We start from the raw sequence: 25941 nt of genomic DNA on the forward strand, positions 1-25941 counted from the left end.
GATTTTTTTAAACCCTTTAAATTATCTCTGTTTCAAAATTCGTCTTCCCTTCACTGGAGAATTTTTCATATATATAGAGAAGAAAAAAAAGTCCCACCGGTTAAAAGGCCACAAGCTACGGTCTACCTAGCTGCAATTACCAACCTTTGCAAGTTCTCTTGACATCCAACCTTTTTAAGTTCTTTTGACATCTAGTTCTGATAGATTGGCCCAATCACATAGTAAAACCCATCCCTCATCCACCAATCAAGTCGGCCACACCTTAGAAAACAATGTATAGTTATTGATAAATATCAATATGCATATGCCATCCACTTGACGAGTGGCTATGGGTGATTTTTGCACAAAGTGATTATTGCGTTGGGGCCAATCCATTGTACTGGGTTGGACTAGACCTCACAGCGACATTAGCTACATCCTTTTAAAGGACACGCAAGGTGACCTATCATCCATTCGAACCATTTATTCTTACAATGAGCAAGCCATGGTACAAGAAATGGTGCAAGAATCACACTGATCAGATGATCCTAACCCTTTGAATGGGGCCAATTGGTTACAACCGAATGCTATTTACAACCCATAAATCACATGGATAGAATCATTAGACGAAAGAGTTACTTAAGAATAATAGAAAATACAGTGGGATCTATGTACTAGATGTTTCAAGATGATGATTGGACCTATTTTGTTTCTTCGGTCAATGTTGATTGTCCATATTCATTCTATTACAAAAGATGCCGTGGTTCTGAAAAAATTCTGGTTGAAGCGTCTAGTTAAAAGGATCTACCCTGTGGCCCAAGGGCCTAATAGATATCATGGTCCAAATCACAGAGTCATGGGGTCCACTCATGCAAACTGAAAATCTGAGCATACTGTGCATGTCCCCGGCTCAAGGCTCATATAACCACACCAGTCACAAATAAATGATTACAGGGGGGGAAGGAAAAGAGAGAATGCAACACCATGTTGAATTCCTATTACATGCTTAAACCCCAATCTGCCATTGATTAAAATCTAATTCCAGTTCCTCAACAAAAACTTGCATAAAGAAGAAAGGACAAATAGCAAAATACTGAATTCAGGAGTCTAAAACTACACAACACTAGGGCCAATGAACTAGGGAATTCAGATGATACCACCAGCCATTATCAGGCCACTGCAAATAAGATGATTGCCTTTCTTGGTCAAAATCGAACTGAATAATTGATTGGTTAGAAGATGCATTACTTACAGCTGCTCAATTTCCACTTCGCTGTTGACATCTGCATCTCCCACATCCACATCGAGCTCTTCCACATCCACATCCTCGTCGGCACCCTCATACTGCAACACCAAAAGCCCAAACACCACTATTATGCATCATCCGTCAACAGAATAACAATAAAAATGGCAAAGCACCCGAAAGGGTTAAATGGGGTAATCCACACGAGCTAGCGTCGAAAAGAAACATCAAGAAAAAGAAAAAAGAAAAACTTAGCTTCACAAAGTAAAATCACAGTACAAGAAAGGATGCTCGCAAGAAGCACATCACCAAGATGTGGGTCCCAAAGACTAAAGTTGTCAGCCCTAAGGCCCAATGTGGGGACATACATGTCTACATGAAGAACAGGATGTTCTAACCTGGGTATAAATCTTCTGAGGGATTTTTGGAGGTGGGGGTGGCAGAAAAGGAAAGCCTGCCTTATCTTCTGAGGTTCCATTCTCTGGAGCAGTAGCAGTTCCCCCTGTCTCAAACTTCTCCTCCAATTCAATGGCTTCGATGAATTCATCTACTGCATGAGCAGCCATGCTAGTTGGAGGCAACAAATGTCCTGCTTCTGAGCCCTTTACCTGCTCATTACAACAAAGCTAGCTAAAGAGATGTTGTCTGAAGAGGACTAGTATGGAGGACATGTATTGTTCTTTGGCCCTTGTATCTGCAAAATTGAGTCCCATGATTTCATGATCCAGACCGTTGATCTAATGCTAAGGGACCATTCCCCAAAAGTCTTCCCAAGAGGACATCCTAGCCCTTGGGCTCTATGGCCTGATCAACATCTATAAAATAAAATAAAATAATTTTTAAATAAAGAAAGAAGAGAAACCAGTAGTCCCTACAAAATGGAAAAATGACAAAAATAATGACCAGTGTCCTATTGAAAGCTTCTCGCCCAGTACAGAGCCTATCAGATCAATGGTCAGGATAACCGAACCACAGGCCCACTTGTACACACTAGAGGTGAGAGGATGCTATACATCCTTCGACCATGATGAAATGTTTTTTCCCCAAAACATCCAACAAGCTTTATCTATAAAAAGAAGAATAGAAAAGATTTTAATCCATGTATGCAAACTTGCAAAACATGTCCAGTAGCATACCAAAGAGGAAAGAAATAAAATGAACAGACTCCTAGATTGACGGAACAAAGCTTTGCTATGCCCACACGCATGTACATGGCAACTATGTACATGCCACCACATTTTCCATCGGGAGGGTAAACTATATAGATGCCTTGGCCCAAGAATTAGGCTCATCCACTAATCAGGTGGCCACTGTTTACAGAATGCATGAACTGCAGAAGAAGACTAGGCTGAAGTTCTCAAAGCCATCCACCTTTTTCCAACAATCCAAATGATCCATCAGGAGGGTACACTACATAGATGACTTGGCCCAAGAATTGTCATTCCACTAATCAGGTGGGCCACTGTGTACAGAACGCATGTACTGCAGAAAAAAACTTGCTGAAGTTTTCTAAGCCGTCCACCTTTTTCTAACATCACGACCCACCGGATAAGTGGGCCAACCTGATTTTTGGGCGAGAATATCTTCATGGTCAGACCCACCTGGTGGTGGTCATCTTGGATATGTTGTACCTGTCTCATGCTAGCACATGTTGTGGTGTGGAGATGGTATCCCTTATACACTCAAGTGGCTTAGCAAACCTCAATGGAACATGTCTCAAGTTAGGCTTTTCCCAGTTTCGTTGCCTCAAGCTGGCACACGTCGTGGCATAGAGATGGTATCCCTTGTACACGCATCTGAGCTGAGCAAACCTCAATGGAACGTGTCTCAAGTTGGGCTTTCCCAGTTTTATTACTAAAGAATCTAAGTTTTAATGTTTAACAGCACTACTACCAATTCTACAGCAAACATTTTTAAATTAATAGATGTTTGCTAGCAAATGATCTTTTTCTTTTTCTTTTTCCTTTTTCCCTTTGATTAGTGACTATGAAGTAAAGAGTGATGTAATGAATTGAGGCAATGCATAAGAGTCTCCAATATACAAAGGCCTCAACGTCCTTTGTCATGGCTTCTCTAGGGACAAAATTGATACACAGATGTAAGCCTCTTAGTTCCGTTCACGATAAATTGTCACTTCCATGGAACTGGCTTCTACCTAGAAACCCATGCAATACCACTCTCGGAATTACCCACAACGATAATTCCCGATAACCCCGAAAGATCATTGATAAGCCTTAAACAAGTCTTGATTGATTCCAATTCCGCTTGGTTTGCTAGAGACAATCTCACCAGGGAAGTTGTTCTACGAACCTCTTTGTATTGGGCATTCTCCGCCCTCCCTTCATCTGTCTCCTCATTCAAATTGTCACTTACCCGGAAGAAAAAGGGAATACTTTGGCCACTTTTACCCATAAAAGAAGCATTGAATTGGTGGTAAACAGGAAAAAAAAATGCATTGAAAATACCTTATCCAAGGAAGCAGTGCTAGAAGAATCGTTCTTTCCTCGTTTATGCTTGATTGCATTTGCTAGGGGCCTACGAACATTGTTCCCAGTTGGGATTTTGTTTAGCAGTTCAGCTTCCTTGCTGTTATTTTCCACTTGGGCAGGTCCTTGCCACCGAGTAAGCATCTCTAATTTAATCTTTCCTGACAAGAGCCCCTCTCTTCTTCTTGAGAGTACTGTAATAGTATAAATGTTTTATTACCAAAAAGCAGCAATCAGCATACATAGAAGTCAAACTGGAACTAGGATTTATAAACAAAGCACTGACAATATCACATGCATCTCTAACCATAGTCATGTGACCTCACATGGCTTTTGTTTGGGACATCCAACCCATGCACCAAAATGGGCATCGCCGCGCGGATGACCTGGACTAAAATCCAGGACCATTCATCAGGCAGACCAATAAGCAGCAATCACCATTCATGTTGCCCACTTGATAAATCAACCAAGTTTGATTTCTGGACCAGGTCATCTACATGCTGCAGCCCAACTGATGCATGGCTTGGATCTTCCACCCACAGGCAATGTAACACTCTTTAAAACAAGGCAAGAAATGTAGTAAAATATGAGAAATATAATCAATCACCAGAACGAGCAAATGGAATATCAGCTGAACTAGATGGAACCATCCAATAACTAAAATTTGCTTATGATCTTCCCATAAATGGATAAATTATATGCTTCAGTAAGTGTGGACGTGCAGAGGTCCATCGGCATGTTGCATGGTGTTCAAGGTTAACTTTATGTTGAAATTGGAAGCCAATCCTCTCTCTCTCTCTCTCTCTCTCAGCAAATGGAATATCAGCTGAACTAGATGGAACCATCCAATAACTAAATTTTGCTTATGATCTTCCCATAAATGGATAAATTATATGCTTCAGTAAGTGTGGACGTGTAGAGGTCCATCGGCATGTTGCATGGTGTTCAAGGTTAACTTTATGTTGAAATTGGAAGCCAATCCTCTCTCTCTCTCTCTCTCTCCTTTTTTTGAGCAATTAACTTTAGATTTCATTGAAGAAAAGGAACCACGGAGCAGGGACACAACACACTAACAGAGAGATGAGAACAGAAAAAACATAAAGACTGGAACCCATGCCTTCTGGTTAAACGATATCTTTAACCACAAAGGAGATTGATGCTGGAAAGTCCCCTCCCTGCTGCACCACTCCTTCCATAGAGTGGGCCCTGACTTGACACTGAAATATGAAGACAGGACCGCTCATTCTAAAGTAGAGCCTTTAATATTTTTTTTAAAATGAGGGCAGCAATGGGGATCTGAGTTTCCTTGAATATCCTCTTGCTCATCTCTTTCCAGACTTCCCGACAAATGGTGAATGGAGTCGCCTTCCATGATGCCCCTCTACCTCCATTGATTAGGAAGCTTTTCAGACCCCTCCAAGAAGGCGCATCTTGACCAACTCAAAGTGAAACCAGTTCATAACTGGTTGTAGTTTGTAAGAAGAGTAACACTAGCATAACCACACGGTGCATAAAAATTCTATTTAGTTCTCTACTCAAGGTGCATGATTGCATGTTCCAAACATGGTGATAGAGACTGCTGAGCTGGAGTACAGTGTGGAAGGGGGCTTTAGGCCAAAATCTGCAGTGATTGGACAATTTGACCGTCCAGCTGTGAGTTTCGATCGTGCAATGTGGACTGCTGCTCCAACCATTCCTTTTGCAGGTCCCTACTCAGACTGCTGTGACAGTTCATTCACCTCGATTTTTGGGAAATGACCTATCCACTTGACACCCTGTCAGAACAACAATTTCAATCACCACATGTTTTATTCATTCACCTTGAGAGAGCTAATGCATAGAAGTTTTATACAACGCAAGCTGCATGCTAGTATTCCTCTTTTAGAATTTTTCATATGGGCCTCTTATGGTCTACATTCAATGGCATCGTGGAGGAGACAAAACAGGAGTTATTTGATATACTGACAAAGTGTGATGGTTCACACACGTGCAGCGGTGAGCATTCCTCTTTTATAAATAAAAAATAAATAAATAAAAATTAAAATTAAAATTTTAAATAATAATAATAATAATAAATCACCGTTGCTCTTTTAGCCTACCATGCAATACAGTTTCCTAGGAGTTATTTGATACTCTGGCACAGTGTGATGGTTCTCATGCATGCACTCAGAAACATAAATGTGGCATACAAGCAACTAAATTAAACCTTTCAAAATGATGTGAACCATTGCAGATAAGTCATAATCCTATAATTAGATTAACTGAAAGATCCTAACCTCCCATAGTGGATATTTGTGCGTTTACCACTGATTATATTTCATTTTAATTGTCCATTAGATGTCCGTCAACCGATCAGATAGACATGAGTATAAGCTGAAGTTTCGTTTAAGACGCATCAAAATGGGGCCCACAATGGTATCATTAGAGTTACATGCGTACCATGGCTATAATTTCTTACAGCATGTATGAACTGTCACATGCTGCCATCAGATCAGGGCTTTACTCGAGAGAGAAAATGGTAAAAGGCAATTAGTTTGTGAATACTGACAAGGACTGGGTCGTGGATTGCTATTCCATCCTCGGGGAGGAGGTCGTGTGGGGTCCCGAATGTAGAAGAAATCTCCACGACTATGAGGTCGAAGAAAATGTAGCCCATCTCAACCAAGGTGTTCCGTATCTGTTATGAAACGCCCATCAAGGCCGATACATATAGGTAACGGCCATGACCGTTACGCGATACGGGGGTGAAAAGGGGCACTTAGTTTTTTGAGACTATATCAACTGTTACGGTGGCTGTAAAGGCCGTTACAGGGCATAACAACCGTTACTCCCGTAACGGTCGAAAAACGATCACTTTTTTTTTTCTATTTAAATTCATTTTTCTCATCTCTTTCACTTTTCTTATTCCAAAAACTCTCCCATATCTTTTTACAACAGATTTCGACCACTCTTACTATAGCTTTTAAGATTAAAATTTTGATTGAAGTGATTTGAGTGAATAGAATCTTTGAGGGCCTTTTTTCAAAAAAATGCAAAAGGAGTATTTATGCCTTTTTCTTATTTCTAGCTCTAATACTTGATTGTGATGTGTAAACAATAGAGACAATCATATTAAACAATTCACTAGACAGCCCGAAACAATACTCTCACCAAAGAGTGGACCGTTACACTACCATAAGCATGTTCAAAACAAAAAATGAATACATATTTGAAATATTTACATTATTATTGATTTTCTAAATAATTTTTCAGAATTTTTCGGGTAAAAGAAAATTTTCAACCGTTACAGGGGTCGTAACGGTCGTTACGCTCCCGTATCGGCCGTTATGGCCAATACCCGTATCGGTAATGGTGGTGACCGTTACTGATACAGAATACCTTGTTCTCAACCGCATCCAGGACGTTAAGTTGGATCAGTCAAGTACGGACAAAATTGTTTGGAAAAGTGACAAATCTGGAATATTCTCAATCAAATCTTTTTATATGAGTATGGAGGGGGATCCCTCAAGAGGAGAGGAGACCCTTACTAATCACGTTTGGAAATACAAAGCGCCGCACACCCCCACCCCCACCCCCCCCCCCCAAAAAAAAAAAAGAAGAAGATTGTGACCTTCACCTGGTTGGTTGGTAAAAAGAAAGTCCTAACAATGGATAACTTGAGAAAAAGGAGCATGATTATCACCAATGTTTGTCTGTGTTGCATGGCGAGTGAAGAATCGGTGGACCACCTCTTCATCCACTGCCCCTTTATCACTTGGATCTGGTCAGATTTCCTTTTCCGTTTTCATATCGTCTAGGCCTCCCCAAATTCTACTAGAAATCTCCTAAAGGCATGGCACGGTCTAAGATTGGGTATTCAGAGGACTGATTTATGGATAATGTCCCTTCTTGCTATCTGGTGGACAATATGGGAAGAAAGAAATGGAAGATGTTTTAATGGTGTTTCTAATCCGTCTGATTCCATAGCAATTAGAGTGAGGAGACTGTTAGTTGTATGGGCTTCTAATGTGGAAAATTTAAAGGGCTGTAATCTGCAGTTTTTAGGAGTGTAGCTTGCCCGCTATCTCAGTGGCTTATCTATCTCTGTAATTCTCCCTTTTTAATATAAATTGTGATCTTTCCAAAAAAAAAAGGTCTAGGCAAAATATTTGAGATGGTATAAGATTTAAAGTTGGAAGGGTGATAGAATAAGATTTGGGGAGGATTATGCATGGGAAACTGCACTTTGGTTCAGTGGTTTATAAGACTATCGAATTTCGCACAACACATTCTAATTAAGGAGCGTTTTGAGATTCTGGGTGGTAAGGTGGTGTTTGACATTCCACTTAAAAGAAGTCTGTTGGGTGAGGAAATTCATATGTTATCTAAATTGTACACATGTTACCTGAATTGTACGGCTCTTTTGATGGGATCACTCTGGACAACAAGCCAGATCAAAGAACTTGCGCCCCCTCAGTTTGCAGCATTTTTTCAGCTACAAATATATTACCCCAATCCAATCTTTGAACCCCCCTCGCACTTCTGTGTGTGTGGGGTAATGGTCTCTCAAGTGGATGCTTTTAGGGGTCGTTTGGCACCATAGATTGGAGGGGATTTGAGGGAGTTTCAAATCCCCTGGTTGTTTGGTAGCATAAAGTAACTGGGGGTTTCAAATCCCCTCTTTGAGGGGGTTTGCAATCCACGGTTAGAGCTTGGATTACACCTAAAATCATTTCAATAGTTGCAGGTGTAACATGTGTCACTATACACTATCATTCTATTCGGCACATGGCCCACTAATGATGATCAACACCGTCCAAACATTGTCCAGTGCCGTCCAAATATTGTCCATGTAAATCAACGATTAAAAATCATTGGTTAGTTACTCAGACATGATCTTGTGCTTGTGGCCCATTCGAGACTTGGAATTTCATCATTTTCAGGCAAAGCATATATTTCAACAGGCTTATCACAACCATTGTGTCAAAAAATACATATCTCACTAATTAGAGATATTAAAGTTGATTTAGTAATTAAATTCAAACCCCTGTAAATATACCGTGCATAGGTACTTTTGGATTAAAGTTGATTCACGCTCCAAGGTGCCAAACACACTGGGAGGATTTCAAATCCAGGGGGTTCCAAATCCACACTCCCAAACAGGCCCTTAATGGATTGGTGGCTAAGATCCTAAAAATTGATAATTTGAAGAAATGGAAATGGGCCCTTCGATTAGGAACATGAGTTCATTGATCATCTTTTTTCAGCAAGCAAATCTGCAATGGAGATTTGGTTGCTTTTCCTTCACAGGTGCCAAGTGAAGTTGGTGAATCCAGCCCCTGTTCATTTGGCAATTTTGGGTTCGTCACAAGGACATTTGGTCAGAGAGGAAAGATTCTTTGGCGAATGGTTCGACCTGCTGTATGGAATGAAATATGAGAATTTTCTAATCTCGCCAGTAAAAAATCAAACCCAATTTGGTGTTGCAGGGCATCAGCTAACTATCAGACTTGTCAATGAAATGGATGGAAGTTGAATGGAAGCAAACCCAAAGAAGTTGAACCCCAGGTCAGCAGGGATCTGTGGGGTGATCCATGATAAATGTTTCAATGGGGATAGGTGGGGTTAGGATCAATGTTTTTATGTACTATAATCATAATATTTATTACACCCCTGAGATAAAGAAACATGTATTGATATGATTGATAATATAGCAGATACTGGGATGTAACACCGAGGTCATGATATCGATTCCCTAGTGGGGGTGGCTAACAGTGAAGTGTGAACTGACAGTGGGTGTACTAACAAGCTAACAAAAAAAAAAAGATACTGGGATGTATTGCTGTCCATGGCAAACATAAGGAAAATGGTAGAATTTTTCACTGGAACTTTAGGAGATGTTAAAAGATACATGATTAAAAAAAAACATAAAACATAATAATAATAATAAACTATGCATATTAGCTTTCCATAGACAAAACCATTAGTTATCTAAATGGCCTTTCAAAAAAAAAAAAAAACACCATTTGTTGTCTGAATGGCCTTCTTAAAAAAAACATTCGTTGTCAGCCACAAGTGATGTAAATTATATCCAAAATCTTCTGCTCTTGAATCACAATTTTTCCACCAAAATCATCTTTTTATGTCTAACAACTTGAGTTGTTAAATACTCATAAGAAAAGAAGCCCAAAAAAATATTCGAAAAGGCTGACGATTTATAGGTCTTTTTCAATTTTCAATTTTTCTACTTTTTGCAGGAGTCACATAGTTATCGTCATGGTATGCCGTAAAGGCCGTTATGTAAAGGTAATGGTGGCAACCGTTATACGTTACAAGGTCGTAATGGCCATAACAGCCGTTATGGAAAAAATGACATGTAATTGCCGTTAACAGCACGTTACATCCCCTAGAAACGCCATGATAGACCCGTAATGGTCTATTATTATGGAACACATACAGGTTTTTCATACTTTTTAATCAACATTACGGAGTAGAGGCTTTTCGGGAGTTTTTTCAATAAATAAAAAAATAAAAAAGAGAGACCGCAACGGCCGTTACGGGGCCGTAATAGCTGTTATCAAGGTGTTCCGTAATGGTAACGATGGCCGGAACGGCCACCACCGTTATCTTTACGATTTTGGGCATAACGGCTGTTACGGCCCTGTAAAGGCCGTTACGGTCTCTCTTTTTTATTTTTTATTTGTTGAAAAAACCCCCGAAAAACCTGTATCTATACTATAATGTTGATTAAAAAGTATGAAAAACCTATGTGTCCTGTAATAGACCATTAAACGGCTATTATGGCCTTTATAGGGGATATAACGTGCCGTTAACGGCAATTATGGGTCATTTTTTCCCATAACGGTTGTTACGGCCGTTACGACCCCGTAACATGTAACGGTTGCCACCATTACCTTTACGTAACGGCCTTTACGGCACACCCTGATCGTTATGCCCCGTATCGTGTAACGGTGGCGGCCGTTACGGCCACCGTTACCGTTACGGAACACCTTGGTTATTGTTGATACACAATATCACACGTACAAACAATACAATGTGTTTATACTGAACATGACTAGCTGATATCTCGCGATATTTCTGATATCACAAGATATTGGCAAGTGCCAGCCGACATTAACGATATTATCATCAATCTTTGGCAGAGTCCGTCGTTGCCCCTATGTTTCATATCTATAGGTGCAATACCTATATTATCAGTTATATCGCTGATACATAGAACACTAGTTAGGATGGCCTTCTATGTCCAAATGGAGTAGGGGATTCAAATATACCAGAATTGGAAGGTATTCTCATGGACATAGAGCTTGTTCGGAGTCTACCAGTTGAGACATGGCAGACTATTTCATTGAAAAATTCTCCAGTTGAGAGGTGGCACACTGTAAAACCCACTTCAAACAGTAGGCCTCCCCGCTGATATGGGATGTATGGTCCTCATTTTCTGTAGAACTATTCTTAGTTATACAAAATGTGTGTAAACCATTTACCATTCTTAAAACACATTCACACATGCATGCATGCCACATTAAAGATTGAAACTAATGCTCAACCATAGATTTCTGTTTGACTTGGGCATGGTGTTGGCAAAAAAAAAAAAATTTGATGGAAAGAATAGTAGCATAACCCCAAAAAAATGACATATGTGCACGTTTATGACGCTATTAATAAACTGGGATACATTAGGTGCCTGAAAGGATTTCAAAATGTGCAATGGAAGGCTATACACATTAGATTCTAGAAACATACTAAAGTTATGCTGACGCAGGATAATTAACCACTTGCTCTAAAAGCTCAAACGGATAGAGCATGGCGAATTAATCCCTTTTATCTTATAGCCCAAGCCCCACATCTCATGGGTTAGGACCTCAGCTGAACTCCCCTTATGGTCCCCAAATCACATGGGTACTGTCTCACACGAGCCACCCACCCAAGTGTGTCCCTGCATCCCACGGGCTACCTCACTTGAGCCCGGTGTGAAAATGTCCTTACATTAATCACTATCGGTGAGGAATCTCAAACACAAGACCTCCCGCTCTGATACTACTTTGATGCAGGACAATTAACTACTTGCTCTAAAAGCTTGAATTGTTAGAGCATGGCGAATCAATCCCTTTATCTCATAGCTCAGGCCCCATATCACATGGGTTCCTCGGCCGAACACTCGTTGTGGGCCCTAAATCACATGGGTACCACCTCACACAAGCCACCCGCCTCACATGAGTGGGGCCCACCTCACACCGGCCGCCCACCCCGAGTGTGTACCTGCATCTCACAGGCTACCCCACTCGAGCCCGGTGTGAAAATGTCCCTGCATTAATCACCTTCGGTGAGGAGTCTCAAACACGAGACCTCCCACTCTGATACCACTTTGATGCAGGATAATTAACCACTTGCTCTAAAAGCTCAAATTGATAGAGCATAGCGAATTAATCCCTTTATCTTATAGCCTAGGCCCCACATCTCATGGGTCAAGACCTCGGCCGAACCCCCCTTGTGAGCCCCAAATCACATGGGTACCGCCTCACACGGGCCGCCCACCCCGAGTATGTCCCCGCATCCCACAGGCTACCCCACTCGGGCCCAGTGTGAAAATGCCCCTGCATTATATATAATGGTGCATAAAAAGAATAGTAAAATATGAGGGGAGAAGTTATGCTTTGTTTTATATAGCATCCACGCTCAGCTGCAATGTGAAAAAAGCAAGCTCATCATTGTCGCGCAGTTTAAGAAACATCCAAAACCATAGTAATAAATCTTGTTCTCAGCTACTTCTTGGCACACAGGAAAATCGTGGAAGATTTTAAAAAATGTGTTTTTTTCTCAGGATATGTTCAAATAATCTTGTGAAAAGTATTAAAATAAAGATAATAATAATAATAGATAAAAGAACATGTGAAAAACAAGAGATAATGAATAAAAAAAAGTTAACAAAAAAAAAAAAAACCAATGCAAAAAACTATGGAGCAATTCCCAATCCAATGTGTCCAAAACATGAATAGGAAATTATTGAAGGTCAGAACATCCTCCAACAAATTGCCACTATGGCATAAATCCCTGTATCCCACAGAGTTATTGACATGAAAGATTCTGAAGATCACCTTGTTTTGATTCCTCACCAACTCCCAAGTCACCTCGCAGCCTTTTCCTGCTTGGAGATGCATGGTTCTGCACTTCGTTCCTTGGACTCATCCGGTTATCCTCATTAGCCTCTCCATCACTAACAATGTTAACACTTGAACCTTCTTCATTGGCACCTGCTCTTGCAGTATCTGAACCAAGCTGATCCCCCAGTCTTTGAAGTCGAGCTTGTGTTCTGTGCACATTGATCCATATGAAATATGACTCATTGACCTGGAAAAGAAATACTTAAAAGAAGAAGATAGCCCAAGAGAACTCCAAGCAGATCCAGGAAGTTCAAAATGTGGTTATCCAAGCCCATCTGGCAAAGTCAAGTAGTTACAGAGAGAACTTTCTTTTTCAGCTAGGAGTGCATCCAAGGGAAGCATGAAAGAAAAGAAAAGAAATGAAAAAAAGAAAGATGACTAAAATAGAAAAATTGAAAGTTTGAAACAGACCTTTTTAGCTCCTCTTGTGCACGTGAGTAACGATTATGTGCTTTGATGAACTTTTTAATTTTTGAAGTAATCCTGGAGAGAGAGAGAGAGATCACAAACAAAGAGAAGGTAAACAAAAACAACACCTAAAGAGAGCACTTCAAAAGATATGGTAATTTTGATAGGCGGGAAAGCAAATTATTGCAGGGTTTATAACCCAAGTGCAATGAGTTTCTTTTTCTAAACCAATGTGCAGACTACCTCTTGAATGAACCATGGGAAGAGGAAATCTCTCTGATTGGAAGTCACGACATCCAATATCACCCACTTTTCAATGGTGAATAGAAGTTTGGAGCAGTGGTCCGAAAAAAATCAGTGTAAATCTATACAGAATAAAAAGTTGGAAACAGCCAACCACTACAATCTTTTACCATTGGTGCATACATGAGGCGCCCTATCATTTGGTCAAAAGGATTCACAGTTACATTCACCAATCTTATGATTGTTCAAAAAGAAATATCACCAATCCTATCAGTTTTGCACTGATATAATCTATTAGATGGGTACTTTTGAAACAAGCAATCTTATGATTGTTCAAAAAGAAATATCACCAATCCTATCAGTTTTGCGCTGATATAATCTATTAGATGGGTACTTTTGAAACAAGATACTGACTTCTGGTTGTATTCATAAGCACCTTTTACAATCTTCTTGCTCTTTGTTCAATTGGGTTTCCAGCTCCTCAATTCTAGTGGTAAGGGTTTCAGCTTCTTGCGCCTTCTCCTCTACGATCATCTTTAGGAGGAAAAAAGACAACCAAAATAAGAGGAAAGCAATGCTATACTTTACAGCAATTACAGCGACAAGTGCACAATGTGCTTAATACTCAGCAGAGACATGTCATGTTCAAAGTTATGCCACCCTCAAACACATAGCTCCATTTAGGAAAATAAATGTACCAAGAGAAGAATTGAAAGAACAATTAATTATCTGTTCACCAGCCACTGAATCTGAAAATTATTACAAGAAGACTAATCACATGAAAATGTTTTCATCAATGCAAGATGCTGCTTTATCGATGGGACAACCTTACATGATGCTGACAAAAAGAGAAACTGAGGTGATTTTCAAAACTTAAACAGCACAACGTCCTTGCATTCTCTCTATCTTTTGTCACCCAATATTTTCTTATTCTCCTTTCCCGCTTTCTACATCTTACCATGTGATTACATGGTATCTGAGCACGGATATTAAATCCCGCTTCTTCTCCCTCCTCCCTTCTCCCTTAATTCTCCTCTTTCCCTTCTTATCCTTTTTCTTTTCTTTCTCTAGAGCTGGCACACCTGCCCACCACCAGCTGTGTGCATCAGCCGGCACACCAGCCAGCACCATCCAACGCACCAGCGTGTCTGCCTGCCTACTGGCATTGTCAGTCACGCTAACTGGCACACCAGGGAGCCAGATACCAGCATCGTTGCAGTACCAACTGGAGCTGTCTGTCGGTCGATTTTGTGACTTGCTCTTGACCTTTTGGGTGATTTTCAGTTGTTTTCTCAAATCTGGACAATATGCAGTAAGATATCTTCCCCGGGGTATTTTAAATTGTATTTTCAGTGCATGCAATAATATCCCAGATATTATCAATAATACCTATGAAATTCTAGAAAATCAAAAACCCAAAATAAATAAATAAATAAACATTTTTCCAAAATTGTGTTGGGGGATCTCTTCCTAGGGGTGTTATAAATCAGCGCATTATATGATCTGAGTAATTGCATTACTTCTTAAAAATTATTACAATCGCATTTATTAATTAAATATGTTTGTCCAGTGGCACATCGTTTGGGCCACTATACAATGGGAACCTATTATGCATAGTTGTTTAATATTTGAGTCCTAAAGAGTGAAATCATGTGTCTTTTAGCATCTCCTGAAGTTTCGCTGAAAAATTCCACCATTTTACTAATGTTTTCCTAACAACAACAATATTTTGAATACTGCAGCAATGTAATATTATTCATTCACAACACTATAAAGGCACAATATTACTTGAACTCAGTAAACAAAGCAAAGGACATAATATTTTACCAAAGAGGAACCACCACACCGTAAAAGTACATCTACGATAACAGTCCTTAGATCAAGTAACCTAAAATAAAGGTTTTGAAAGAGATCTGTGCTAAACCAACCTTCACAGCTTTCTGGAAAAAGGACTCATTCACAGTTAGAATAACCCACCTCAAGTTGACATTTATGGTCATCGAGCATGTCAACATCCAATTGTGCTTGCTTTAGCTGCACAATTTCCACATCAAGGAATAATTTTGTTAAGTTGCCATGCAAAACTAAAAGTTTGAAACTGCCCCAGCTAAACATCAAAGACTCCTACATCATAATCTTTAATTGTTCTAATGACTCAAATACCTTCATAGTGACATACAAAATACTATTAACTCAAACCTGTTCTTCCAGGACATCTTTATCATCATAGGAAGAGCGCTTTCCATCTTTAATTTGATCTTCAGCATCATCTGAGATCTTAAGACTTCCAGAAACATCACTTTGCCCATCTAAATGCTGCTTCTTCCTGTGTCTTCTCTCACTGAAAAGTAAATAAAGCATACAAGTCAGAGTAAAAAAACCAAATTAGGTGAAATTGAACAACAAAGAGATGCAACAATAGAAATAAGAATATGTATAAAAATGATAAGTAAAAACATGACAGCCTATAATAGACACCACAACAACCAAGAATCGAAAACCCGCATTATCAAAACTGCTACAGCTTATAAAAGACACTTTAATAGTCCCATGTAAATGATCTTTTTCTTTGTTAATGGATTTTTTCTCTCTTTATAAAGTAAACTGCCGGTCTCATTTATGAACATTTCCGAACTAATAGAATAGATATATATATATATATATATATATAAGTAAGTAAACAAACTGCCATTCTCATTTATAAACACTTCCAAACTAATAGAATGGATTTAAAAAAAGGAACCATATGGTCCATCTGCAGTGCATGAAAATTTAGCATCCGTTGGAGATGCAATGGTTGAAGCCATGAGGTCTAAAGGCAACTTTGGCTGTCATGTAAGTGGAGCCTATTACATTCATCAGCATCACCACCCCTACTAGGGCATCAAAAAGATAACTGTTATACCAAACTATCCAGTAGAGTTTTTCATCTATGACCATCTGGCCAAAAGGTAACCCTTCAAACCATCAAGTTTATCCAAGAGCCTATGAGATTGAAATTTTCAAAATCATATAATCACAACATTGCAAGCAAACAACAAATTCTTCCTGTCCTTATTGACTTGTAAGTCCTAACCATTACATTAAGAGCAACAAAAGTCTTCGATGTGTCACAGGAAAACAGATCTAATAACCAAGCCTCAATAGTGAACATCTTTCAAAGACGAGAAAAATAAAGAAGGAAAACTAATGGGAAGAATAGCATTATTTATGCAAACTTTGAGTACTTCACCTCCTTTTACTGGGGGACCTTGAAGGGCTGTATCCTGCAAAAGAAGTTGCATGGGGACAAAACCAGAGAAATGGATCAGGAAGTCATCTTACCGAAAAATTAAATTACCCACTAAAATTGAAGTAAATTATTGAAATAAATCACACAGCAGGAGCAAACATCAAAATTGATGTGCTACAACAATATACTTCTTTATAACAAGCCACTTAACAAATTAAAATAAAATTAAAGAGACCATTTACCCCTATCATAAGGAACTGGTTTCTGACCATGAAATGCACGCCGACTTCTAGTATCTCTCCCTGGAGAATACCTTCGATGTGGAGAATGCCGTCTTTCAAGCTTGTCCCTCAAATCACTAGCTCGATAATCCCGCCTACCTGCAACAAAATGAAAAAAAAACTTTTCCAGTAGGAGAAGAGATTTCTTTTTCCTTTTCCTAGTTAAAAGCCAAGTGATGAACCCATAAACTATATCGAAGGTTAAGCTTACCATTACCCAGAGCAATGTGAAAAATATAACAATGAATAGTATGATTGCCTCTGTGTCAGTTCGAAAAGGGGCCATGTAAACTAACATCCCATAAAAATGAACATATGCGGCTATACCCTGTTTGAGCTTATACCAATACCACTGATAAATCCTTTTGAGCATCACAGAAGCAACTATCAGAGGATAGCTGATATGGCTGCCTTCTTGAGAGTAAGAAAAATGATGTAACTTGAACAGTTACAATTCGACCCTTGTGCCATAATAAGATATAATAATCAAAAGCAACTCCCATCTGATATAAATTCGGTCAGCTCTGTTGACCATAGCTTTCCATAATAAGTTGTAATGTCTCTGTCCATAAAATCCTTTTGCCATCCCAATCAAGAAGGATCTCATAGGTGAAGTGAATACTGCTTGCTCCACCATTAAATCAACTGCACTGTAAAGTACATCGGGATATACACTGTAACATCTTTTGGTCTAAAAAAGTGGCCTACGAAACATTTAGAAGATCCCATAGTAGCAATCTAACTTCTAAGGTCACTTATATATGCCTCCATTGTTTCAAAGAACCATAACCAGAGTATGAAAAATACGAGCATGCCATAGGAAAAGCTACCACAATGGCTGAACACATAAGGAAACACCAGCCAGCATAGTCCTTTGAAGAGCAAAGAATAATAGGTCCTTTGCCTAGTACAAACTTCATACTGATGAACCCCACCTGTCTTCCTGCTAAAATACTAGCTAATGCTGTTTAAAAAATATATTTGGATGACCTGTTCGATTACTAATTCAAGAAACCAGGATTTACTCCACATATGCTCTGCAATATACATATGAGCAAGAATAAGGCTCTGATATATGCTGAAGAAAATTACGTGTAAAGTTTTCATCTGCAGAGATATTCAGTTCCAAAATTATTCAAGATTAGTTTAGTAAAATAAATTTAAATCACAACGCGCAAGTAAACTGAAGCAATCAATTCACAAACAAGTTATCCCAGGCAGATAAGAGCAAAGAAATGCCTCTGAAGTTATATGAACATTGAATTTAAAAGATAAGCTAAGATTGGAGAGCGAAGTGTAGGTTAGCATCTTTGTGAAAAGAACAGGCTTGCGTTGACAAAATGTGACTCATGCCATCCATAGGTCTGCCTCTGCGTGTATGTGTTTACATCTGTGTTATTTTCTTTATTCACCAGGATATCAATTTTTAGTTCAACTGAATTATCTCATATATGTATCCCAATTGGTTACCGAACTAACACAGACGGATGTTATCTTGTTTCACCTCTACTTAACTCCTCTTGGAGAATCTTGTATGTGCATGCTGATTTTTGAAGCTGAACTGTCAGCCATTGCCATGTTCGTGTTACAAGGTACTTGAAAAAAGGAAGATTGTTGGATTGGGCAACCATAGGAGAAGGTTCAAGTCCTATATGCAAATTAATGTTAGTGCACCATCTCCCACTTAGCTCACAGATTAGAGGTTTCAATCAATGATAACTCGAACAGAAAATTAATCATTGCTAATGCAGTTGTTCCAAGGAAACTAGTAACCAATTAAAAGAAAACACCCTAATAGTAACCAAAGTCAGTTTGAAAATTCACCAACACAATATCTGCAGGCCAACACCCAATTTTCTACGGCTTTACAAGAAACCCATAAAGATATCATATAATCCAACAACCAACTTTTACGAATAAAATGTCGAAAGCCATTCTTATCTCAAAGGAGAAACTATAAAAACAAACAAATGGAAAAGACTATATGATGATGAAACCAATTAACAGTAGTTCCATCTAGAACCTCTTTACCTGCATTAGTCTAAAACCATTTGTTTTAAGATTAGGCAAGTTTATTAAAGACAGGCCAAAAAAAAAAAAAGAAAGAAAACAGTAGAAACAACAAAAACGGCAATAAAAAAAAAAAAAGAAGGGAAAATAGATAGAAAAATACGAGGGGAAACTCTAGGGCACCCAATCCCTAATATACATCACAACCCGGTTGAAGACCCCGACCGCAGAACCACTCTTATTATGAAAGCAACAATTATTTCTTTGACTCAAGATAACCTAGAAAACAGCAAGCAAGGCAACCATCCATCTCGATTTACCTAAACACCCCCCTCCACCAGCGTGCTAGGAATGGAAATTGGAAAAGACTCTTAATTGAGCTCGGCATTGCCTAGGAAACTTTTGAAGAAAGGAGAAAGCCATTAATTTTCTTTTTTTTGAAGAGTGATCGAAAATTTTATGCTAGGGAAGTAGGAACACAATACAAAAGGGGACCCAACGGTCACCAAGGAAAACCAGCAATTATCGATTACAACTTAGTCTTCCATTCTGAAACCAACACTTCGACCACTTCCAAAATAGCCCCAAGCAACCGGGAAGAATCCCAGAAGCGTCGACTACTCTTTTCTCCCCAAATGACCCGCCATATAGTTGGCAACACCAAATGCCAAGTAGAGTGATTTCCTTCCCTCTGCATCCCTCGTACCAAGCCCACAAGAGGTCCTGGAGAGATCCATGCATGACCCAAAACTCCCCAAAGTCTTCTATGAAAAAAATCCGAAACCTTGAACGTAAACGGGCAATGGATGAACAAATGATCGATGGAATTGGCATCTTGATTACACATGTAGCACATGTTCCGGATAACCAAGGAAAACGATTCAAATTTTGGAAGTGCTGAAAACTAAATGGTGATTTTGAATCTTTGTCCATGAACAATGCAGCCCATCTACAACCCCACTATTTGGTGTAAGATCCAAGCTATCTAGCAAGTGGATCCCACAACGTAAAAGCCCTGATCAACCTATGCCAAAACGGTTATGTAATAGTGGTAACCGTTATGTGTTATGGGGCCAAAACAGCTGTTATAGGAAAATATATGGCCCATCACGGGGCCGAAACTGATTTTTTTTTTTTTTTAAAGAAAAGAAAAAGAAAAGGACAGAAAAGGTTGTAACGGCCCATAGTAACAGTAACAGTGGTTGTCATTATGGCCACTATTACCGTTATGGAATACCTTGGCTCTGATCCCAAAAACCAGGCTTGAATAATCATCAAGTGGCCACAGTTTATGAAGCAAATGTACAGAAGGAAAAAGCTTGGCCAAGTTTTCTAAGTTGTCTCCTCTTTCTAATATTGCAAACAACATAATCAGTGGACTGGCCAGACTTTAGGGCTAAAAGCTCCACACAGTCAGACCAACTGAGATGTATTAGATCTCCCACCCTCAGGCAGCGTGAGCACATGTGGTGGCGTCTCAATGGGCTTCCTTATGCATGTGTGGGCTACTGGGCTTACTCCATGAAGAGCATAGAACAAATTAATCCAAAAGCACTTGAAAACTTTTTTAAACGGCTCAAAGAAGTATATAATTATGACCTAATTCAGAAAATTTTCTCATAAAACTTCATGATTCAAAGAGTTCTGCTAAACAACACCATGAGAGCCTTTCCAGCAATGCAGCACCACAAATCAATGCTTCCGAAACTAATTCTTCTTCCCCAGAAATTGCACAGAACTGTATAATCATGAAGAACATAAAAACATCCTATACTCTAGGATGCATAGATGGACTTTGTCAACATGTACCATGAGGACCCCTTAAGAAACTGCCACCACTAATCATGCACAAACCATAATGAGGCTGTGTTTTGATGTACTCCAAATCACTGGTGATTAACATATTTTGGCAACAAGAACAACCATCAACTCACCAAGCGTTTCAGATAGAGTAAGAAACCAGAAACACATTATATGGGATATGGTGTCTCTGCCTTCTCCGCACAAAATAATCTCCTAAGTGTTTAATCCTACCCAAAACAGATAGGTATTAATATTACAGAAAAGCATCCCATCCCACCTTTCTAAGAACATCTGAAATCCAGGTACGTTTATACCCAATTGTGAAGTTCAGGAACAACCAAAAATGTTGACTTCTCATTCTTATATCAGTATTCTTTCCAAGAAATTGTATAAAGCTGCAACAAACACCCCAAGTACGTAAAGTGATTATTGTAACATACACCCCAAGCACCCATTTCCCAATCACTGGCATCGATACTGCAGAAGCTACAATCATACCCACATTCAGAATTTTTTTTCTTTTCTTTTTTAACCTTTAATACCCTCCAGGCAGTTTAATTTTAGGCGCATGTGCAATTTCTGAGTGCCAGTGCATCATCCATCACACCCTGCCAAAGTATCAATTCATATACAGCAGCGTGGGGCCCACATAAACGTGCTTGTGACATCCAACCCATACAAAGGGCACACCCCACCACGAAAACACGATGCCACAAAATTCAGGCCAATCCTATCATCCATAGTGAATTCAACTGCCTAAACCTCGACTTGCACAGTGCAGCCCACCAGATGATTGGATTGGACTGAGTTATTCAGGTGCGTCCCATTTTCATTGCAAGGCACATATTCTGGACGGGTTGCAGTGGGCCCCACACCAGAGTCCACTGTACATGATCATTTCTCCTTTATCTGGGCCAAGATTTCATCTGTATATTAGAAAGTGTGTGTGCGCGTGCGTATTCGATGCCTCTTCGTAAGGGCGAGTGGAAGAGAAAAAACCAAGAATACAACGATTTTCTCACCGGAAGAGAAAGAGCCGGAGAAGCGCCGAAGCTCGGCATCACCATGCGCGAAGGAGCAGCTCTGTCGGGGACAGTGGCCTCTCTGATAGAGAATGCAGAGCTTCGTCTTGTACAGCTTCCTTTCCAGCATCGTATCAGATCGAAGGTAGAAGAAGACAATATAAAAAAGATAATCTCGATTCTTCCCTTGCAGAGCTGATATATACAGAGAAAGAGAGAGATTAACCACGCCAAATCAAATCAATCGACGGTCGTGAATGATCTATAGAAAATTCGACAGCAGTTTCTCCTATAAGAACGAATTCTACGAGTGTTTGGCTGGATTCTTGAATATCGGAGAGAGATGAAAACCCTAGAGGGACCTGAAAGTCAGGGTCACTGACGAGAGAAATCTATATATAGGGGGTCGGTTATCCCCAAACGCAACACCGAGTTCGTTTTTCCTTCGTCGCGACGGAGGGGCATGGATTGCGTACTAAGTATACTCTGTGGGGCCCACCATGATGTCTGTGTCTTATCCACGCGGTCCATCCATTTTCGAGCCCATTTTAGGGCACGATCCAAAAGAAGCATGAGAACGGATTAGGTGAGACCCGTCCTCACCCAAGACGGACCGGCCGTTACCGTGGGGCCCACCTTGATGTATGTATTTGGTGTCTACACCATCCATCCATTTTTTCCAAATAATTTTAATGCATTATCTCAAAAATGAAATAGATCTAATGATCTGGTGGACCATCCAATAGGAAGCAGTGGTTATTGAACACCCTACTGTTAAAAACTTCTCTAGCACCCGTGATGTCTCCATATTATTTATCTACCATCCCGTCCTGATAACGTCAAGTAAGCCAGGATGAATGGAAAAAAGCATATCTCACCTTGTTTCAAAACTTTTGTACCCTATTAATGGTCAATCACCATTGTTTCCTATGATATGGTTCACCTAATAATTGAGCTTAATTCATTTTCAGGATAATACCCTAAAATAATCAAGGAAACAAATAAATTGCATGGATATATAATACATGCATCAATGAGGGCCCTACAATAAGGCCGGCGCGGTCTTGGGTGAAGCTGAAAATCTCACCTAATCTGCTCTCAAGAAGCATAAAGTAGACCACACCACAGGAAATAGTCAAGGTTGAGTGCGTTGAAGACTTTCGGAGGTCACAAAAGTTTTAGATCAAGTTGTTATTTGTTTTTCTTTCATCCGTGACTTATGACCTCATTAACAAGTTAGATGACAAATAAACTTCACCATAGCCCTAAAAGGATTTCAACCATGGAAGTCATTATCCCCACTTTTCTAATGATGTGGTCCACTTGAGCTTTAGATATGCTTTAATTTTGAGCTCATACTCTAAAATGAGCTGAAAAATGGATGGACAACATAGATAAGAAACACACAACATGGTGAGCCCCACAAAATTTATGAGTATGCAATCCCTATCCGTAACAGAGGATCTTGTGCATATCGCCCACTAGGGCCCACGTGATGAGATGGTCGGATGCTTTGAGCGGTCCATAAATTTCATCATTGCAACAAATACAATCCCAAGGCCATGTTTCAATGGTGATAATGACCTTCATTTTTTATTGAAATTTGATTCACAAAAGGATTTCTTCACAAATTAACCAGGTATCATTGTGTATCATTTTTTAAAAAAACTAATAAAGTAAGAAAATTTTAGAGTCGGGTGGTATGTGTTGAAGTGGTGAAGGCGCACCATTCTGGTGATGACATCTCACAGTGGGAAACGTCTCTCTCTTATCTCCTTCTCTCTCTAACTCCACCTATCATGCATACGTCTATATAGACGGCTAGGTATGTGAGACGAAGCCTATTTCTTTAGGCTTTGTGACGTACTCTCTCACATGGTATGGTCTATATAAAGGAGGGTCATAGGTAAAAGGAGACACTTTATTCTATTGTATTCATCTTTTAGGGTATTTCTTGGTGTGGGATTTCTTGTACATGTTAGAGAGAGTTTTGAATTCCTTAAAGATAAAGAAAAAAATATTAGCAATTAAATAAATTATTAAATGAAACAAAAGCTAATATTATGCCTTAAATTAGAAATTTTAATACTGTCGAGCGGTTTATTTAATATCTGCAAACTGCTTTTCAGTTTTAATGTATTCCAACATAATCATCTTTTCTTAAACCAACTCTCATATATAATGATATTTGACGTCAATGTGTTTAGTACGAGAGTGTTGGATATGATTTTTTGATATATTAATAACACTTGTGTTATTGTAATATAAATTTATTGTATTTTGAAGTATGTCATAATTAGCTAGCGTTCGTTTTATCCACATAAACTAAGTATAAGCATTCCGTGTAGTGATATATTCCGCTTCTATAGTGGATAAGAATACTGAATTTTGTTTTTTGCTCATCTAAGAGACTAGACAGTTTCCAATATAGAAACATCCACCACTAGTGGATTTCTTATCATCAATATTTCATGTATAATTTGCATCAGTGTATCCTACTATTTGAATACACGTATCATGCAGATACCATAAACCAAGATTAGAAGTGCTTGCAACATATTTGATTATCAGTTTGATAGCCAATAAATATGATTATTTAGGGTTAGATTGATATCTCGCATAAATATCGACACTAAATGATATATCAGGTCCACTAACAATCAAATAGAGTAAGCTACCAATCATGCTTTGATAGAGACGAGAGTCAATACTTTTACCTAATTCATCCTTAAATAATCTGAGTGTTGACTCATCGGAGTATTGAAATTTCTACATTTTTCAAGACTAAACATTTTTATCGAATTTTGAACGTATTTGGTTTGGAAGATGAAAACTTCATCTTCGAACTACTTAACTTGAAGTACAAGAAAATAACTTAGCTCGCCGACCATACTCATTTCAAATTTTGATTTCATAAGTTCTGCAAACTTAGAAGAAAGATTAACACAAGTAGATTTATGGATAATATCATCAACATATATTTGTACAATCAATATATCATCATTTGATTTTTTAACAAACAAAGTTTTGCCAACACTACCTATTTGAAAATCATGACTAAGTAAAAATTTAGTCAACTTTTCATAGCATACTTCAGGGGCCCCGTTTCAAACCATACATAGCCTTTTTAAGACGATACACATGATTAGGAAGTTTGGGATCTTCAAAACCCTTTGGTTGTTAAAGATAAACTTCTTCATTCAAGTCACCATTTAGAAAAATAATCTTAACATCCATTCGATATATTTTGAAATTTTTATAACAAGTAACATAAATAAATAACCTGATATATTTAAGACGAGCAATTAGTGCAAAAGTTTCTTCATAATCAATTCCTTTTATTTGAGTGTAACCTTGCATAACTAGTCGTGCCTTATTTCTAATAATATTTCCAAGTTCATTAGATTTAATTTTAAAAATTCACTTGGTTTCAATAACATGTTTATCAAATGGTCTAGGAACAAGATACCATATGTCATTTCTTACGAATTGATTTAGTTTATCTTGCATAACCAAAATCCAACTTTCATCAACTAGTGCCTCATTTACATTGGTTGATTCTATTTGGAAAGTGAAGCAAACATGATCACGGACATTTTCCAATTATCTTCTGGTTTAAATACTAGTACGAGGGTTACCAAATATTAGATCAGTTAGATGATCTTTTACTAACCTTAACTCAGTAGTATATGATTTGGATAATGGTTCACTTTGATTAATAATGATAATATCACCATCACCATCATCTTGGTAAAGATTGGGATTGATCGACTGATCATTAATTACAACGTTTATTCTTAAATTACTCCAGTTCTTTTGTTTAGAAGACGTATGCACGACTGTTTAATGCATATCCCAATAATATTCCTTGATCACTTTTCGCAACAAATTTTCTCAGATTTTTTCGGTCACGTAAAATGTAGCTCTTGCTTCTTAAAGTACGGAAACATTTTACAGTAGGTTTTTTGTCAAACCACATTCCATATGCAGTTTTTTTCCATCTCTAAAATAAACACAATTAATTATATAACATGCGATATTCACAGCTTTAACCCATATATATTTAGGCAATT

The 25941-nt window shown here is 38.7% G+C and overlaps 1 protein-coding gene across 10 annotated transcripts; it reads right to left on the bottom strand.

Moving 5' to 3' along the window:
* Window positions 1–982: 982 nt before the first annotated feature.
* LOC131221459 (zinc finger CCCH domain-containing protein 13) lies at window positions 983–22310 on the bottom strand. Of its 10 annotated transcripts, none has more exons than XM_058216718.1 (12): window positions 21869–22310; window positions 18126–18140; window positions 17022–17132; window positions 16753–16786; window positions 15720–15861; window positions 15498–15554; window positions 13957–14054; window positions 13281–13352; window positions 12804–13018; window positions 3688–3902; window positions 1621–1830; window positions 983–1323 (listed from the first exon to the last, which is right to left on the bottom strand). In XM_058216718.1, the coding sequence occupies exons 1-12, from the start codon at window positions 21996–21998 to the stop codon at window positions 1228–1230; spliced, it is 1395 nt and encodes a 464-aa protein (XP_058072701.1). In that variant the 5' UTR covers window positions 21999–22310; the 3' UTR covers window positions 983–1227. The 10 variants fall into 10 exon arrangements, with proteins under 10 accessions (XP_058072701.1, XP_058072699.1, XP_058072702.1 ...); XM_058216716.1 differs by having other exon boundaries at window positions 16995–17132; window positions 21869–22309; XM_058216719.1 differs by lacking the exon at window positions 18126–18140 and having other exon boundaries at window positions 21869–22309.
* Window positions 22311–25941: the final 3631 nt, after the last annotated feature.

Source organism: Magnolia sinica, chromosome 12 (genome assembly GCF_029962835.1).
Source record: "Magnolia sinica isolate HGM2019 chromosome 12, MsV1, whole genome shotgun sequence".
NCBI classification, from domain to species: Eukaryota; Viridiplantae; Streptophyta; class Magnoliopsida; order Magnoliales; family Magnoliaceae; genus Magnolia; species Magnolia sinica.

Excerpts from the sequence above, each read along its gene's own strand:
- LOC131221459 (XM_058216712.1), bottom strand. The coding sequence starts at position 17,406 with ATGCTCAAAAGGATTTATCAGTGGTATTGGTATAAGCTCAAACAGGGT. Across the intron at positions 15,555-15,719 it reads AAGATGTCCTGGAAGAACAG|CTAAAGCAAGCACAATTGGA; the intron begins GTTTGAGTTAAT and ends GAAATTGTGCAG. Across the intron at positions 3,903-12,803 it reads TGGTGAGGAATCAAAACAAG|TACTCTCAAGAAGAAGAGAG; the intron begins GTGATCTTCAGA and ends ATACTATTACAG.